The 20,158-nt window shown below is 34.4% G+C and overlaps 1 protein-coding gene across 2 annotated transcripts; it reads left to right on the forward strand.

Annotated features, from left to right (window-relative positions):
* Positions 1–7,020: 7,020 nt before the first annotated feature.
* LOC115963899 (tRNA uridine 5-carboxymethylaminomethyl modification enzyme MnmG-like) lies at positions 7,021–19,837 on the forward strand. Of its 2 annotated transcripts, none has more exons than XM_031083133.1 (13): positions 7,021–7,399; positions 7,507–7,670; positions 8,265–8,356; positions 9,380–9,493; positions 10,525–10,855; positions 11,398–11,577; positions 12,410–12,490; positions 13,319–13,537; positions 13,747–13,889; positions 15,833–15,999; positions 17,108–17,325; positions 17,487–17,579; positions 18,834–19,837. In XM_031083133.1, the coding sequence occupies exons 1-13, from the start codon at positions 7,204–7,206 to the stop codon at positions 19,029–19,031; spliced, it is 2,196 nt and encodes a 731-aa protein (XP_030938993.1). In that variant the 5' UTR covers positions 7,021–7,203; the 3' UTR covers positions 19,032–19,837. The 2 variants fall into 2 exon arrangements, with proteins under 2 accessions (XP_030938993.1, XP_030938994.1); XM_031083134.1 differs by having other exon boundaries at positions 7,022–7,399; positions 7,519–7,670.
* The last annotated feature ends 321 nt before the right edge of the window (positions 19,838–20,158 follow it).

Below are 20,158 nucleotides of genomic sequence, written 5' to 3' on the forward strand. Positions count from 1 at the left end.
AGTGGGAATTAGGACAAAAGAGGGAGGTTATTTATTTTTTTGATAGGGAATTGTGGAATTGGATCTCCAAGGTTTTTGTGCTATGGTTATTTCTTTTAATTATTAATTTCATTATATTTTCATAATAAATAAATAATTAATAATAGGAGAAAACATATTTTCTAATGCCATATTTCATTATATATAACTTTGTTATGTTGCAAAATTCTACCTCACATACACATCCATTTTATTTCTCTCATCTATTTCTTTTTCTTTTTCTTTTTTCATTTTCACATTTCTCTTCCTTAATAAACTCTAGCCGATCTTTTTAAGATTTTATTATTATTCTTACTGTATGTACACGTCTAATTTAAGATCCTAAGATGTTTTTATTTTTAGAATGATAAAATTTCAACCATTCTAATAAATAATATATAGTATGTGTAATTATTTTTAACAAAAATTGCAATTTTTTTTTTTATTTAAGGGAAGAAACTATTATCCAATTTAATTGAAATAATTTCGTTTAGCTAATTGCATTTGTCAAACTGCCCAATCTGCTTAACCCGATGACTTAAAACCGTTAAGATTTTCAACCAATCAACCAAATTTATAGATTGGTGGGTTGGTGATGGATTGGAATTTTCCCAATCCACCATTGATGGTTTGGTTAAAAATATTTCTCTCCACCCACCCAATCTGACCCGCGCACACTTCTACAAGCAACCTTTTTGCAGGCAGCAACATCTAATGACATGGCTTAAGCTAATTAGTCCTCACTAGATCCCAAAATCAAGGTTTGATCCAGCATTAAATGCTAGTTAATCATGATTGACTAGTAACCAACTGCCATACCCAAAAAAGCAAAGATATGTAAAAAGGATCATTTTGGGCCAAAATCAAGGAAAGATATTCTTAAATATCCTTGCTTATTGGACCTAACCTTTTCCTCTTTTCCTAATCACCCCCTAAACACCCACTATAAAAAGAAGGTATAAGAATAAACCCAAAATCAACTATCCATCAACCATTCTATCTACCCATCTATTATCATTATCAAGCAATTATCCTTGCAATCAGAAAATCTCAACCCATATTATAGCAAGTATCTCACTTATAGTATCATATACCCCTCTCCAAAAATCAAAAGTAAAGCAAAGAAATAGGGATGACAATTTTGCCCCACCTCGCTTAACTCGCCCCTCCCCGTTTCACCCCATGCAGGTTTTTCCCGCCCCGCAAAGTTGGTGAGGCGAGGATGGGGCAAGATTTTAGCCCCGTAGGGCGGGGATGAGTTTAGACTTTTTAGACCCACCCTAGCCCACCCCTCCTTGTCCCCGCCCCGCCCTACCCCGCATTGCTAAGGATTATAATTGTAAAATTTTCATACCCTAGAACCCTACTATTTAAACAAACATATTAATATTAGCTTATTTTATTCCACCCAAAGTGATTCTCTTCCTTTATTTTGTTATGTGTTATACTATAAGATTTTTTTTTTTTTTTTATTGTCTTGTTATACGCTTGTCACTAACCCGCTAGTTGTAGGGCAAATTAACAAAAAGTAGAGTTTTACATGGTGGGGCAAGATTTCGTTGGGCCCCAAGGGGCGAGGATGGGGTGAGAAAATTTTTCCTGTCATGTGGAGCGAGGTGAGAATGGGGAAAGACAAAACCATGCGAGGCAGGGATAAAGACCCCATCCTTCGGCCCCGCCCCATTGCCATCCCTACAAAGAAACCTTAGCCACCTTATACGGCTAAAAATAGCAAACACTTCACCATTCTCACATACTTATCCGTAAATAAGCACTTTTAATCAAAAACAACTCTCATTACAATCTTATTGTATTTTACTCCATATTCATCTCTCTTATTGCCATGTCATGACAAAGAAGGATCCTGCTTGAGACATTGCTATATACAACTGGACACTTTTTCTCTCCCTTCAACTACACTAAGTTTTCCTCTTCAGTAATTACTAGTCACTAACCCGTGTTATATACGGGAACCTACCTATTTGTGAGGTAAACTAAAATAAATTTATAAAATCTTAAATTGATTAAGAAACTACACCATTGCATGATTTGCTCTTGTATGACTTCAATTTGTGTTACAATGCGATGAACAAGTCGTTGCTTGAACGTGCAATGGCTTACAAAAAATTCAAAAATTCATATATTAAAACTTCTGAAAAACCAAAAAATATCAAAAAATCAAATGGTTGCTTAGAAATTATTGAAACAAAAAAATATACATATGACTAAACAATAGAGAAATATAAGAGAAAGATGAGTTACATCCAAAAGAATAATCTATGGCTATAACTATTGAAAGAAATCAAAAGATTCAGAGCTTACAAATTATAGATAATATATATATACATCGCATTTTGTATCCCTTACAACTCAAGCCCCCATTCCCCAATGATGCTTAAACTCTATGGCCCAAGGCCAGTTTAGAGCCCAATCAAATATCAAATTGACTTGAGAAGTGTTAAAATGGAATATATAACTTTTAAATGAGTAAAAATCTATTTTTGGAAATAAAATGACCATAATGACCCTCGGCCCACGTACGTGGGCAACAACCTACATACATAGGCTAAAGCATGCGTACGCAGGCACACTGCTGCATACACAGCTAGGGTTTCAAAAACATAAAAAATGCAAGTTTTTTGTAATAATGGCTGAGGTTTGAGGTTTGTAATGAATCCCACATCATCTAGGAGCCATTCCAAACTCTATTTTTTCCACTATATAAAGTCTTACATGGTACATTTTCAAAATACACAGAAATCCCACAAGAAAAACCTAAAATTCACTAAAAAATAGTAAATCAAAAGGGAGTTTTTCACAAAACACCCTCAAGTCAATTTTATTTGATTGGGACCTTTTCTGGCCCCAATCCTTTTAGTTTAATGTTGCTAATCACTTTCTTATTGGTTTATGAATAGATATGATTAATGAGAACGATTAAAATCAAGCTTGGAAATCTTTTGTGTGAGGTATCTAGTCTAACTTTTCTCTTTTTTTTCTACCTTTAAATCTTCTTGTTTGCTTTGTTTAGTTGTTAGAATATGTTTTAATATGCTTTTCTAGATTAGGTTTAAGTTTTTGTATGCTTAAAATGCATGTTAGGTTGTTAGAATTTTCGTTTTAAAGTTCTACTATGTTTCTGTGTTGTTAGGTTTTCTGGGCAAGGACTTGCGTACGCATAATTTTGCTTACACACGCATGCTTGATTATGCGTACGCAGGCTTGTTCTTGCTTGCGTCAGTTGCTGCCCAAAAACCTTAAGTTTTATTTGTTTGTTTTACTTCTACTTTTACGTGTTGTCTTGTTCAGTTTCTTTTTGTGTTTTACGCTTCCAAAATCTCTGTTTCACATGTTTGTTTGTTTATTTGCTATCATATGTTTAGATTAAGGTTTCTTAGTTTTAAGGACATGCAATTCATTCACATGTCCATGCATTAATGTCATAGGTGTTGTGTTGCTAAAAGGTAAGTGAAAGTAACTCATGCATTGGCATGAACATGCATTTGATGATGTATGTCATTTGAATGTTTGTTTTATGTCCAATTGTATGGTTTATATGATTTTATAATTGTCATGATGTCTTGCTGCCATGTTTAGGTTGTTGCCTTGTTTTAAGATGTATGATAGGGTTTCACATGCTAGGGTTTCTTATATGCATTTGGGTTTGGCTCTCTTTCATCTAAAGGTAGATATGTACGTGTTTAGGGATGAATGATGCCATGTTGTATGCTTAGATGTATGCTAGTGTGTGTGTGAATTAGAATACAAGTATTGAATATGTTCTAATGAGGTTAAGACGTAAGACACAATGATGGGAGACCAACCTTAGAGTTGGGCAATCTTGGGTGCCTAACACCTTCCCAAGAGCGTACCTAAACTCCAAACCCATATCTCTGGTAGTAAGATCAAAAGGTCCTTTCTCAAGAGGACGCTATATATATGGTTCCTAGACCATTGCAAAAACTAGGTGACGACTCCAAAACCTCCTTATGTCCACAATATGTGTGTGTGCGTGTGTGTGTGTGTGTGTGTGTGTGTGTGACTACACAATAGAGAAATATAAGAGAAAGATGTGTTACCATCAAAAGAAGAATTCAGATGTTAAAACTTTTGAAAGGCCAAAAAATATTAAAGAATCATAATATTTACTTCCTATAAAATTTTGAAACAAAACAAAATGTATATGATTAAACAATAGAGAAATATAAAAGAAAAATTGATACTTTCAAAAGAATAATACATAGTATAGTCATTGAAATCTACTAAACATGTTCAAATATTGCGAAAACTAACACAAATTCAGATGTTAAAACTTCCAAAATGCCAAAAAAGATATATAATTAAAGAATAAGTTATTGAAACAATTCAAAAAATATATGACTATTCAAAAGAGAAATATAAGAAAAAGAAAAAAGTACACAAACCCATAAAGCAATAAGTTTTAAATTTTAATGGGTCTAAACTTTAAATGATGAAAAAAAAAATCATATACAATCACAGGTATAGGGTTTGGTGGTTCATGTAGGAAAATCACTTTTTAAAAAATACATGAAAAATCATAAAATATATATATTTAACAAAGTAGAGGAGAAGAAAATAATAAAAGAATAGCTCATACCTCTACTCGGCTTAAAAATATATATATATATATATATTGGAGTTTGCACTGCTTTTATAGTGTTCATGATTAACCTTGCAAATTTGAAGATAAATTATCAACGTTTGAGTTTGAGTTTAAGTTAGACTTGTTAAAGAGATAGAGTTTCACTCCTTATTAAGTTTAGAATTTGGCTGTTGATGTCAAAGATTAGTCCTCCTCGGGTTGAAGTTGATATTGTTAATTAAAAAAAGTTAAATAATTTTGTTTTAAAAAAATGATAATGATGTGGTAAGCTCTGAAGATGTTAATAAAAAGTCAAATGTTTCGATTTTATATATATATCATTGTTTATTGCTTTTCTATTTAAGGATATAATGTATTTGTTACTATGTAATTATTCTCTCATATTGAATTGATAATAGAAGAAGAACACATGCTTTTTCAAAAGCGAACACATTTCTAAGTCTGTCTGATACGTGGATGTTTCTCATATTTTACTGCTAGATTGATATTTAAGCACATATTTGTGGTAGATCATCTCTTGTGCTGACTCATTATTTCAGGAGGTATGTTGAGGCCTTAACATAATCCTTGACAAGCATGGTTTGGGCCTTGAGCTGAAGTGCATCTATAACAATACACTGATAGCTAGGGGTGTTCACCAAACTGCATAAACCGCACCAAAACCGCCCGCAAAATAGCATAACTGCACCGTACCACAAGTAATAGTGTACCGCACCGCACCGCACCACACCACATGGTGCAGTGTGGTTTGCGATTTTATACTAAGAAAACCACACAAACCGCACCGCACCGCACCCTCTATATATTAATATATTTAATTATTTTTAATATTAAATATATTATTAATAGTTTAATAACCCTAGTTTTCAAAAAAAAATTTTGATAACTCTAGCAAGAGTTGATTAAGAAAGCCAACCCAAAATAAAGAAAAACTAGCTCAATAGTTTAAAACTTGGACCAAAATAAAGGGGAAAATTAGTTTTGGGCTGGGTAGAAAAAACCCAAAATTTGAAATATATAACAATTTCAAATCATTCAAACCGCATCTTATATACCGCACCACATATGTGACCGCAAAAATAAGGTGCGGTGCAGTTATAGTTTTGGCTAAACTTTAAACCGCTCCGCATCACACTACACCGCACATGTGACCACAAAAGTAAGGTGTGGTGCAGTTATGGTTTTAGTTAAACCGCACCGCAAAATACAGTGCTAAAAATGACCAAAAACCGCACCGCACCGCACCGCACCACACCGCGAACACCCCTACTGATAGCTATTGGGTTATATTTTAGGCTGAACATTGAGTTTCAAATGGCTTCCCAAAATTATCCTTGCAATAAAAACCACCTCAACAATAATTCTACTTTTACTCAATAAATTTCAAAACAAAATAAGCCAATGAAACTGAGGACATCCAATAACACTCATTAAGGCTTGTTTGGTAACTTTTATATGAATGCATTTTACATTTTTATAAAGAAAAATGCATTTCATATTTTAGTATAATGGTAAACGAATTAAGTTGTTTTTTAGCAGTTTGGGCTCAGTTTTGGAAAATGCTTATTTATTTTCTTTTATTATGCAAATGAGCCAAGTCTAAGCCGAAATTTAACTTCGACTATTAAACGAGCTATGATCAAATACAAAAATGTGTGTGTGAACAAACTCATGATATGTATATATGTATACATATATATAAAAGAGTTAAGTAATTTTACACTACTTAATAACAATTTATTGAATTTAAAATTTAAAATTCTACCATTTGATCACATTTTCATAATGTTCTTAGCTTGCATGCCAAATTTCGTGCTAATTGGATGTATATACTATATAATCCAAAAACTCATCCTTTTTTGTGTAATTATAAAATGCAAATACTTGAAATTAAAACATTTTATAGATAACATAGTTATTGATCTCTAATTATCTATAAATTTTGCACGCATGTGGGTATAAGAAGAAATGTATTATAACTATAGATTTGTCAAAATTTGCATCTAATAAAAAATATCAAGTAGTTTAACATTACTTAAAGTTACTCTAGGTATAATAGTAAAAAATAGTAAAAAAAGCAATCAAGTATCATGGAATAAACACCATAAGTTAAAATTATCTATATAAAAATAAATGAATAAAAAGGGTAAAAGTACACTAAAGATCTAGGACTTAGAAATAATCCATATGGTCCCTAAACCATATGTTAAATATGACAATTTCATTTTCAAGTTCTTTGCACTCGATTTGTTAGATACCAAAATAGTTTCAAAACCTTGGTTAACTAATAAAATAGTTTGGGTTTTATAGTTATTCTCAAAAAAAAAAAAAAAAAAAAAAAAAAAAAAAACCCTGTATTCTATCCTGTATGCCGAAAAGCATTTTGAGAAGGAGACACCAAACACCACCTAAGTCTCATACAGTCTTTACAACGGATAAAATATTGTTTTGGTGCTTACGCCAAGCTACCGTTGGTCCGTTCCTCCACTTAGCCATCTATGATCTATCCATGACCTTCACAACTAATCCGTACACACAGTTTTAGCCTCGTCTTTTTCACAATGGCAGCGACACTCACATTTCATCTTTCCCACCTTGCTCGCCACTTCCCTTTCTCTTCTCCAATTCTTCGTCATCTTCATCCTCCGAAGCCTCACGTCCTCGCCTTCCGCCGTAAGCTTCGCCACCGCTCCCTTTTCTTCAGCTGCCACTTCTCCCGCCGCTGCTTCTCCGTCTCCGCAACTTCGGACTCTGGAGGTATAAGTACAGTTGTTTTCTTTGAGGCATTTTATCAAACATGTTTGTGGCATTGCGGATATTTCAGATATATGCTTTGTTTTGTTGCTGAGAGAAGAAGTGGTAAGTGGGTTTTGCAGATTGGAAGAGTAATGTTGGAGCAGTTGATGAAAGGTTTGATGTGATTGTAGTTGGAGGAGGACATGCTGGGTGTGAAGCTGCACTTGCTTCTGCTCGTTTAGGGGCTAAAACTCTTCTACTCACACTAAATATTGATCGAATTGCTTGGCAGGTTTACATTTCAGCCAATTTAGTTGTACTGTTTTATATAAGTATTGAATATAAGGAATTATGTCACTGCCTCCTATGGTTCCAAAATTTGTTGTTTTCAGTTTGAAAATTTTCTGATAAGTAGCTAGGGAGTGAAAAAAGAATGTGTCAATTAAAGAAGTAACAGAGAGTATGGTTTCGGGTAGATTAGGATGTCGAAAAAGAATGCATGTGGCTGACCCAAAAAAAAAATTGGGATTAAGGCTTTGTTGTTGTTGTTGTAGCTAGGTAGTGAAATTGACAAATTTATAATTTTTAAAGATGTCTTTTAGGCACCAAGGTTCAAGACTTAATTTTTAAGAAGTTTAAGTTTAGATACATGAGATAGAATTTATGAAATGAATTTATGTACGTAAGTCTTCTAGGTGAAGGGTAAGGATGTGGGTTCAAAACTCATTGAGTGCGTATTTAATTTAAAACTCAGCCATTGCTACCACAGCTCACATGGACGCATGCGTGCATGCACACATATAAAATGCACAAAAAATGTCTTTAAATCCTAAGAGTCTTATGTCAAGGCTATAGAAAGAATTTTTGATTGAGAAGTTTGACGCAGCCTTGCAATCCAGCAGTAGGAGGACCTGCAAAATCACAACTTGTGCATGAAGTGGATGCACTCGGTGGTGAAATTGGGAAGCTTGCTGATAGGTAATTTATGTTTCCTACATTTGTTTGAATGTACTTTGGCCAGTGACATGTGGGAGAGTGCAATTGTTGCTTGCCATTGTTTGTGTAAATAGAGTTACATTTTACCTATGAATACCCTGTTTTCATTATTCCTTCTAGGAATATATACTTCATTGATTAGTGAATATATATATACATATATATGTGTGTGTGTGTGTGTGTGTGTGTTAAACTTTGGTCTTTGGGAAGACCATCATGAAGTTAAGCTTAAGGTGGATTGAAAAATGTAAAAAGAAATTATTAAACATAAGTTTGAACGAAATCTTTTTGAAAACCTATATTTTCTGTGAGAGGCCAAATTCTACGCGTGTAAAGGTGGACAATGGAGTTTTAAGAATGGATGAGTAAGAAAGGAAGAGAAGTAGTATGCTTTGATAACTGTGTAGTTGCAAGTATAGTTCAAATTCAAGCCTTTTAAACAAGTGATAATAAATCAATACTAAGGTTAATGTTTGATTAAAATATTCCAAGTTCAGCCAGGTTTTTGAACTTGGTGCAATGGCAAGTTCCCTCCACCCAAAGCAGCAGGTCGCAAGTTTGAGCCTAGAAATCAGCCTCTCCAAAAAAAAAGGTGTAAGGTTGCCTTCCAATCATCTCTCCAAGCCCCGCAAAATTAGGAGCTTTATGCACTAGGTACAACCTTGTATATTGACAACCATGATCTTTTGTTCTTCTTATAAAATTTCATTCAGAATCTGGCTGTGGATTTAATCAGATCATCTGTCCGGCTATAATTTTTACTTGGTGAAATGTGCGTTGATACCTTCCCATTCTTGTTTTTATTGTTGATTTTTTTCCACATTAGTTGGTAATATCTGAAATTCTTTTCATAGTTATATTCCCCGTTTATCTCTTTGAGGTTTGTGCATTAATGTGTGTCAAGGGAATTAGGATTTTTTTCTACACCATTTTGATATCAATGAGAAATACATTCTTGGATTGTATCATTTGGTACTAACCTTCACTTTTTATTTTTATACTCAGGTGCTATTTACAAAAGCGTGTTCTCAATTCCTCTAGAGGTCCTGCAGTTAGAGCATTGCGTGCTCAAACTGATAAAAGGGAATATGCTATGCAAATGAGAAACATAGTGGAAAGGCAAGTGCACATGTTTAGTTTTTGTGCAGTATTCTTACTAATGTCTATTTTGTTGCTAAGGTGATGCTTATATGTAATGGTCTAAAAATATTAGTTTTTGGCATGAACAATCTCCTTCATGATACCATATGTGACTGATTTTGAGGTCCATCTTGATTGTTTAGTCAACCACACAAGCATTTCACATCTATTATATTTTCAGCTTTGAACAGCGAAATCTGGAAGGCCATCCCTCATTGCTTGATGTGGTGCCTTTGGCGGGAACAAAATGCTAGGAACTTTAAGTGGTGTGAAAGGATAGTTTTAGACCTGAAATCTCTGTTTCTTAGATCCTTATTTGAATAGATGACTATGTCAAAATGTTTTTTCTTCCTCGAACTTATTAGATTTTATTAATCATTGTAATCTTGGAACTTGTAAGTTGTACACCTGATATACGCCCCTTGAACTTGGTGCATTTCTTCATCTAACAAAGCTCATTATTTATAATATACATTCAGCTTTGATGCCAATGTGCTCTAGCTCAATTGGCACTTCCTCCCCTTGCAAGTACTAGGTAGAGGGTGAGGTTGTGGGTTCAAGACCCATTCGGTGCATGCGTAATTTACCAATCAAAAGGGAAAAAAAATCAGCTTTGATGATCTGGAGCCATTGAGTTTCAATTTGTGATCTATTCTCATAATTTGCTCCAAGATGTTACTTTTCACCTGGAATATTGTGTACAACAATTCTCCAGTTCTTTTTATTTTCTTTTGGAAAAACTTTGAAAACTAGCTCTAACTTGTTTTACCCTGCAACGGACAGAAGTGTGAGATGATCCTAGTGATGCTATCATCACTAGGAATCTCTTTTGTTTGCCATAATAACTAGAGAATCTCTTTTGCCTTTATTATCTTCTTTAAAACCCTAAACTTACTTACCTATTTTCCTGCCCAATTTTATTTGCATACTCTTGCACTTGGTTGCGTATATTTGTGGGGATGTGTGTTCTCTTCCTTTTGGTAACTGTTCTGATTTGCTTTCTGTTCCAGCGCTCCAAACCTTTCTATTAGAGAGGCAATGGTGACAGATATCTTATTAGGAAAGAATGACAACGTGGAAGGTGTCCGCACATTTTTTGGGATGGACTTCTATGCTCCTTCTGTTATTCTGACAACGGGCACTTTTATGAGTGGGAAAATTTGGGTTGGTAGGACTTCTATGCCTGCTGGAAGAGCTGGTGAGTCAGCGTCACAGGGACTTACCGAGAACTTGCAGCGCCTTGGATTTGAAACTGATCGGTTAAAGACTGGAACTCCAGCACGTGTGGACTGTCGTACTGTAGACTTTTCTGGATTGGAACCTCAGCATGGAGATGAAGAGGTACTTCCTTTTACTTCCATATGTTCAGTAGATTAAATTATGCTTTGTGCAAGTTTCCAGATCATGCTCCACAAGCTTCTTTCTGCAAACAAATCATAAGTGCATAGTTGATGTACAATCACATTACATCTAAAGATGTTTTGCCTATACATTCACCAAGTTAATGTATGTAAGGGTGCCAGGTAATTAGATAGACTGATAACTTTATTACCCTGCCACTGCCTGGGCAGGATCAAGGATGTTTCCTTTACTAGGCATTCTACCTCTAACTGAGCTTAAGGTCATGATGCAGTATTCTGCATATTAATAGATCCTAGGAATTTAGATCTATCATATGAGATGATTAATGTGGCCAACCTTGACTATTCTATTGAGGATCCATAGCAGACCCGAAAAATTTAGGACTAAGGCTTGGTTGTTGTTCTTCTTGTTGTTGCATATGAGATGACGAATATCTTACATGTTTGCCTTTTCTTTTAAATGGTGGTGGGTGATGAATCTGCTTGATTCCTATGTATTTAATGTGAGTTAATAATTAACAGGTCAGCTGGTTTAGCTTTGATTCTGATTTCCATATTGAGAGGGAGCAAATGTGCTGCTATCTAACACGTACGACAAAGAGCACTCACCAGCTAATCAAAGAGAATTTGCATGAAACTCCCACTTATGGAGGATGGGTTGAAGCTAAGGGACCCAGATACTGCCCTTCCATTGAAGATAAGGTGAGCTTGATAGTTTATGTAATAACTTTTTCTTGCATAAAAAATTCTTGTTTTCTAATACCCCATTTTCGTTGTTCACTTCATGTTCTAACTTATCTTCTTAAGAAAAAGAATGATTGGCAGCTTCAATTGCTGTGGAATAGAACACTTTATCTATGCATTTTCTTATGATTATCAACTGACAAATATCCCTTTCAATTGTCACTGCTATTATGTATCTATTGCATTTGGTATTTTGTACGATACTTTGTTTTTAATTAGAGTTACTTTTTTTTTGGTTCCAGATCCCATTATATGAGTTAATAAAAATATGATTTCTTTATTGTATTTGGATTTGGCTTCACCAAGTAACAAGAACTGTTAAGATAGACACGTTCTACTTATTGCACTATTTTCTGATACAACTTTTGATTAATATATTCTCAAATTCTGTACAATTTTTGTTAGTTTCTGCATAAAAAGCAAATTAATATATGTTAAACTTTTACTTGCCATCTCATTTATGACAATATTTTGAATATAGTTTCAAAATACCAGAGTTTTTCATATGAAAAATCTCACTGTTTGTTTCTGCAATTTATGTTGTAAATATTAGTGAAGAAGAAGTCCTTCTCCCAACTGTTTTGGTGCAGTTGGGAGCACAGACCCTAGGTGCTAAAAAATGCTACAAGCAGATACTAATGTTTTTCATAATGTCAGGAGTCTCTTATGGCCTTTCATGACCTAAAACTTGTATTCAATATGATATCACTCCTCCATCATTTTTCTTGTAAATATGGAATATTTGCTGATGAAATTCACTTTGCTCTTTCTTTTTTCAAATATATGTTAGATTGTGAGGTTTCAAGACAAAGAGTCGCATCAAATATTTCTTGAACCAGAGGGCCGAAATGTGCCAGAGCTTTATGTCCAGGTGCGCCAACATATAACCTTTTTTTTTTTTAAATATTGGCTATTGTTTGGATGGAAAGGTGTGTGTGTGTGTGGTTGAGGTGTGCCCCAGTAAGTGGTTGTGATGTGTGTATAACTGTGTGCGAATGTGCCTGGTTTGCTAGAGAGTTATGGTCTCTTGCAGGGTTCAATGGGTAGTACCTCAGTAAGTGGTTGAGGTGTACTTCACTTGGAAAAGTCTCTTTGGAAGGCACAGAAGCAGATTTACTAGGATAGCCACTCCACTTTGCTTTTATGGACAATATGGAGAAAGATAAGAAACCACATGTTTAATGGCATTGAGTTGTCAATTCTTGAGCTAAAATCTTGATTTTTTCTGTCATTGTATGAGTAGTCTACTGGTTTTGGCAGTGTTAATATCCCTTCCTTTGTAGACTTTGTTGATTATTTGAATGTTAGCTTGTAATTATTTAAAGTAAGTCTATATATGCTGCTTGTAAGTATATAAATTTCCTCATTTTCTAATAAAGTTAATATCATCTGTTAAAGAATAAAAATAAAAATAAAAATAATTAAAAAAAGGCATGAAGGAGGTATTCTTATCATGTATTCTGGTAGTCTGCTTTGTGTTTACGGGAATCTATTATTAAAGAATTTTCTTGGCATTGACCAGATCCATCTTGTTGCACTATCTGCCTTTTTACAGTTGAACTTAACTGTCTTCTAGTCTAGCCAAATATCTGTTAAATGAGTCTTAAAGTGGATTTCTTGTAAACCTTTTTACCTTATATATTGTACAAAAGCATCCAAAAAACACTTTCCCCTTAACTGGTCTTTTTTTCTTTTACAGGGTTTCTCAACTGGTTTACCAGAGAGACTACAGTTACCACTCTTAAGAACTTTGCCAGGACTTGAAAACTGTTCAATGCTGAGACCTGCTTATGCTGTAGAATATGATTTTTTGCCTGCTCATCAATGTTCTAGGTCTCTTATGACAAAGAAAATTGATGGACTTTTCTTCTCTGGTCAGATAAATGGAACCACTGGCTATGAAGAGGCTGCAGCACAGGTAATATCTTTTGGAGTAACCTTTGTACTTCTGAAGTATTGCAAGAAACACTATCTGGTGAACTTTTTGATTATTCTGTACTCTTAGGCACATGAAAAGACAGCGTCTAATTGGTTTTGCCTTGGTGGAGAAAGAATTTTATGCTATGTGGCCATATTGATATTTACATTATCTAACAAGCCACCTTTCTTATTTTCTCCTTTCTGTAGGGCATCATTTCTGGTATCAATGCTGCCAGACACTCAGATGGTAAGCCCCTCATTGTTCTTGAAAGGGAGAGCAGCTACATAGGGACACTGATTGATGATCTGGTTACGAAAGATCTTCGGGAGCCTTATCGAATGTTGACAAGGTAATTAGCTCAAAATTTCCTGTATCAAATTATAGGTATGACTATTTTCTATGCTTATTTATTGGTTTTATCTTTGGACATCTATTTATAAGATAGTAATTGCTGATGAGTAGAAAACTTAATAATTATTAATTGGGGTTAGTTATTTGGAATTATCAAATAACAAGGAAAAAAAAATTCATTTGCTTGAACTGTGTTCCTCATAAGCTCTTACATTTCTCTGTTTATTTGCATCAAGATTGTTGGCTGTTATATGATTAGAATAAGATTTTTTGGTATCCACTTTTCTGTACTCTCCAAAATACCCTTAACATTTGCCAAGAGTCTTATAGCTCAATGACATTGCTCGATTTCCTTTACAAGGAGAACTAGGGTTCAAATCCCCACATTGGATTGTTATAATAAGTGAATTTATAAAAATTAAGATTTAAAAAATAAAAATAAAAAAATAAAAAAAAAACCTAACATTTATTTAACATTAGTCCTACCAAAAAATTAAAAATGAGAAAGAAATCAGTAAAACCAAGTAAGATCAATAAAGTTATTAAAAAAAAAAAAAAAAAAGACAATTGAAATTACTTAGAATGAAGCCACACCTCATTTTCCTTAAAATCAGCACCCTATCTCTGTTAGGAGTGTGATTGATTGCGTTTGCAAGTGGTTTTTTTATGCATGGTTTAATTTCTCCTACTTATTCTTGGGTGGTTATCATATTCTTCAGTTGTCCTCTCTTTGTATTGCAAACTTAATTATTCTTCTTTTTTTTTAGTGTCATTTTATTCTTGGAAGAAAAGAGAGGGAGAGACCCTTGATCACACAGGTAGAGCGTGCTCAAGGCCAGTAACCTTTTAAGCAATTTGGAATGCGATAGTCCTGATTCTGTTTAACAGACCATTTATCTAATGAAATGTTCCCAACATCAAACTTAAACGAAAAACTGGTGCTTTTTATGTTTTTAAGGTGGTATTAACTATCAAGTTACAGGCCAATGATTTACATGGTTGTGTATTCACCTATCAAAGAGGGGGGGGGGGGTGTGTGGAGTTAGTTAAAGTATTACCATGTAAATGCAGGTCCTTGCGTGCCCAGAATGAGGCACGTCTGGTAGTGTGTTTATAAGGGATCCTTAATGTTCTGTAGCAAAACATGCCACACGTTTGGCAATTTTGCTAAAGGTCTTTAAGGAGCTCCCCTAAGGCTGAAAAAAAACTTCTAACTTAAAGCCCAAACTGTGAGGTTTAGTGTTAAAGCTCTTTAGGGCACTACTCCAGTTTTTGTTAGAAATGATGAATTGATATAATTGCCCATATTTATTTTTTAAAGTGACACTCAATGCTCACCCATTTTTAGAGAGAGCTAATAATAATTATAAAAAATTGATCATTAATTGAATTATTTGGGCTCAAGTATGAAAATACAAAGCTCTTTTGTAATTTCTCACATATGAAAGTTTTTTTTTTTTATTTTTTTATCAATTTTATTACCAAACGGGAGTAACAACTTCAGAACACTTTATCATCATAGTTTGTCAAACACTCTAAATGCTATAACACTTTTCAGTTAAAGCTATTTATTGCAAAATTTCTACAATTAAAGCTCTAAAGCTAAAGCTTGACTTCCTAGGGCAATGCCAAATACAACTCTAAAATGTGCTGTCATGTCACATGCCATTTTAGAATCTGTAACATTTCTTATGGATAAGGGGACTAGAAGTCACCTAAAACAGAATGTTGTGATGCATCTTGAGACTTCAGAAATAATATACAACAATGTCACATTACAGAAAAAATAGTGTAGAAATGCTTACTCAGAACATGTTGACCTTGCATGTGCCTGACATGATTTTTTATTTATGAACAGCAACTAGTACATGAGACTGTATGTGCATTGTTATATTCATGAAAATTTTATTATATTAACTTTTTTTTTTTTAATCCTCTTAGCCGCTCAGAACACCGATTAGTACTTCGATCTGATAATGCTGATAGTCGTCTCACACCTTTGGGACATGAAATTGGGTTGATTGATGACAGACGCTGGAAACTATACCAGGATAAGCAAGCTCGCATTTCAGAGGAAAAGAAGCGATTAAAAACTGTCAAGATTTCTGGTTTGAATCTTTATTCTTTCTTCTTCTAGTATGTTTGGTGCACCATTGATAAAGGAAAAGAAGGGAAAGTTTAAAAATCTTGATTTCTATTATTTGGTTCATAATAGAAAAGAGAAAATAAAAGCAAGAAGGAAAAGTACAACTAAATTTTCCACTTGGTCCCACCAATATTCTCTCCAAATTTGGTAATAGGAACCAAAAAGCTAACAAAATTATCTTTTCTTCTTTTTAGGTTCCCATTTTCTCTACATAACCATATAGAAAGAAGGATAAATTAATTCTCTGATTTTTTTTATTTTTTTTATTTTTTTAACATTATAACCAAACAAAGCCTTATTTTTCTTTGGGTTGGTGGATAATTTTGGATGTCTTCCAGCAGAAGATAGAAGGGAACAAAACCCATAGTTTAAAGCAAGGAAACTACTTAGAATCCCTTTACAAGATTCATGTACAAAATAAAAATACTTCTTCTAATATTTGTTACATTCGTTGTACAAGTAGCTCTGGTACCAACAAAATTGTTAAATGAGAATCGACTACGTTAATGTTCTCTTTCTTCCCTCGCTATTTTTTCTTCAAACAAATAACCAACACAAAGCAGGGGGGCCAAAACTTTGAGCTTTCGTTTGTTAATGATGAACTGCCAGTGTATTCCACCCTCGAATGAATCTTACTCAGACAACAGGGAGATACTTAGCATTCTATGGAAGCTGGGGGTATGAACTTCTGATCCAATATGATCTTAAATAGGAATACCTACTCCACCCTTGAATAAAACTTACTTGATACAACAGGGATAAACTTAACATCCTATGGAATCTAGGGGTATTGAACTTCGGATCCAAGATGATCTTAAATAGGAATACTAAAAATGTGGCTGCTAGCTTTTTTTGCACTTATCATAAGACTTGCGTTCAAACATGTCTGAGTATTTACCATTGTTTTACTTTGCGTCAAGTTTCAGCCATTGAGCTTTAATTCTTCAACTTTTATTTAAAACATTAACATACATAATCATCATTAGGCAAGGTAACTTGTTAGGCTTAGGAGTGAAAGAAATTAGGCCATATGTTGACTGTGGGGATTTATTATGGAAACCCAATTTCAGGAGGAGATTTGGCTGCTGATGTTACTCGCCTGTCTGGTCAGCCTGTAAAGGACTCTTCAACACTGGAGAGTCTTCTCAAGAAGCCACACATACCATATAGAGTTCTTGATAAGCATGGTCTTGGGAATGAACTTTTATCTAGAGTGGAGAAAGAATGTGTTGAAATTGATATCAAGTATGAAGGCTTCATTACACGCCAGCAAAACCAACTCCAACAGGTGAATAATAAATACAGTGGTTTGTTCAGGATCACCTTAGCTCATGGCATTTTATTTCCTTATTGGATATTTTTTTCTGCATGTTTAGGCATTGAATGCTGAGAATTTCACCAGTTCACTTACTATATCATGTCACATTGTCCAATTTTTTTTTTTTGTAGATGGTCCATCAACAACATAGACCACTTCCAGAGGACTTGGATTACTATGCAATGACAACTTTATCTCTCGAAGCACGTGAGAAACTCTCCAAGGTGTGTGTAGGATAATTTTTCTTTCTTTCTTCTATGGATTTAGTAGCATTTTGGGATTTGCTGGGTAAATGATTTTTCAGAAATTGTGAGAGACCTTTTCTTTTTTTTTGGGATAAGTAATAAATTCATTGAAAAAAGAAGAGAAAAAATAGAGGGAAAAAAAACACACAGACTGTGTTCTGGAAGCAACGGGAAAAAAAACTAACAATGAAAGTACAAAAATCAAGCATATCAAGTAATGAAATAAAAGGAAAAACACTCATAGTATTTGCCCAATCAAAAAAAGTCTAAAAAAAGAGAAGCTTCAACTCATGAATCAATCTTTCATTCCCGTCAAAAGTACGTGTATTCCTTACCCTCCAAATGACCCACATAAGACAATGAGGGATCATTCTCCAAAACTCCTTAGATCTGAGTTTGTTGAACTTGTTTGACCAACGTGCCAAAAGTTCTGCGACACTACACGGCACGACCATTGAACCCCAAATAGTGAACACACCATATTCCACAACTCTTGAGATACTGGGCAGCATAGGAGTAAGTGGTCAGCAGTCTCCCCATTCTTCTTGCACATACAACACCAATCCACCACCACCACTTTTCACCTCCTTAAATTATCAATGGTTAAAATTTTCCCCAAAGCCATTGTCCAAATAAGAAAACTAACCTTTGGAGGCACTTTTGGTTTCCACAACGGTTTCCATGGAAAAGAATCTGGATTTGGGGTTGTAAGGCCCTATAATAAGAACGAACATCAAAATCACCCCTAGTAGAGAGTTTTCAACAAATGCGTGAGTGGACGAGAAGTTATCTCATGCATCCTATATCTCACAACTCGTGAGTCCCACATGGTTCTAGTGTCCACAAGAGGATTCATATATTGGATGTGTAGATAATTATCGATGAGTGGGTACACATGCACATGTATGTAAGTCTGATTCCAAAAATAATAGAAGTCTACTGGAGGTTGGTGGGGAGAGAGAAAGAGAGGCATTTATGTTTGGATTCTGAATATTTTTTTGTACTGAATATGTTAGGTATTGTACTTTTCAGGAAATCCTCTGGCAATACTGAGGAAGTATTGGATTGTTTCTGTGCCTATTAGAAGATGCATTTTTTTGAACTACATAACCAACCAAAAAAAAAAAGCGTTTCTTTGAACTAGTGGTCTGCATTGATATCAAACCACTTATTTTTGAAGGATTTTATAACAAATTTTTCTGTTACATTGTTTTTGGTTTCTCCTACTTCCAGGTCAGGCCACAAACTATTGGCCAAGCAAGCAGAGTGGGTGGGGTAAGCCCTGCTGACATTACTGCTCTCCTCATTATTCTTGAAGTCAATCGTAGGAGAGCTCAAGAACAGCGGAGGCACCAGAGATTGAAAGAAGTCATTACAGATACAGATCAACATGTGTCCCAAGTTCCATTGACCGAGACAATCATCTCTTGATATGTCCTGGGTTGGCTACTATTATTATCTGCGTATCAGTTTCCAAATTGAGTTGAATGCAGACTTACACCCCACTCAATTCAAAGAAGTATTAGAGAACTAGGCAAATGGGTGTCAAATTCAACTTCTGAAAATCATGAGACCTATCGGAAAGCTATGTGGGAATTATGTAAAGACGGGTTGTTCAGCAGAATCTACAAAACTAACCACCAAATGCACTTCTGCCCCCATGCAATTCAAGAATTTTGATCATCTCCATCACACTACCACAGCAACAGATGTGAAGGTCAGCTTGGGGCCACTCTCAGACGCAAGTGCAATAGTTGAGTAAAATTTTCTCGGCACTTGATCTATATTTTCAACAATGAATTTGTCTTAAAGCTTCTGCTGTGTCATAGTTTTGTAGTCTCACTGGATCAATGGGTATTGTTTTAGGGAGAATTATTTGGTTTTTCCAAAATACAGGTGACGTGGTATTCCAAACCAATAAAAGCAAGTCATCTAATATAAATATTAACTTTTTTCATGACTTTTTGAGTTTATATCATATTTTTGTGTTTGGTAACTTGTATTTATTGGTTTGGAGTACTACGTCAATTATACTCTAGGGAGAACTCTTTGTTTAGTATTGTTCTTTGTAATTAGTGTATGTATACAGGTCTTGATTTAAGTGAAACTCTTTATAGTTGCCACAAACTTTGCTTAATAATAATTAATACTCATCAAGAAGATTTCTAGGTTCAAATTCTTTGTACTTGCGGCAAATGAGAAACTGGTGTATGTTCTTTCATTTGTTTTATCATTTAGTTTTGGACGTGTTTCATTTGATTCCACTCCATGTAAAGTCAGGTTGCAAATGTGTGGTGCACTTATGAATAGTTGTTTCACTACTACTTCCATAATTTGAATATCAAAAATATCAACTAATGTTATGTATTATTATTGACCCAACATACTCTTTAGCCCCTTAGTCTTTGATACAACTATCAAAAAATTTTAGTAAAACCTCTTAGCGGTGAAGTAGTGTTTCAGATATCCCTGTTGTACTCTGTTTTGTTTCAATAAAACAGAGTTTTACAATGGGTGGTTCTACATTTGTTTTCATTGAATCTAAAACTTTTGAGTTT

This window comes from Quercus lobata, chromosome 10 (assembly GCF_001633185.2).
Source record: "Quercus lobata isolate SW786 chromosome 10, ValleyOak3.0 Primary Assembly, whole genome shotgun sequence".
NCBI classification, from domain to species: Eukaryota; Viridiplantae; Streptophyta; class Magnoliopsida; order Fagales; family Fagaceae; genus Quercus; species Quercus lobata.

Excerpts from the sequence above, each read along its gene's own strand:
- LOC115963899 (XM_031083133.1), top strand. The coding sequence starts at position 7,204 with ATGGCAGCGACACTCACATTTCATCTTTCCCACCTTGCTCGCCACTTC. Across the intron at positions 7,400-7,506 it reads CGCAACTTCGGACTCTGGAG|TGGGTTTTGCAGATTGGAAG; the intron begins GTATAAGTACAG and ends AGAAGTGGTAAG. Across the intron at positions 10,856-11,397 it reads CTCAGCATGGAGATGAAGAG|GTCAGCTGGTTTAGCTTTGA; the intron begins GTACTTCCTTTT and ends AATAATTAACAG.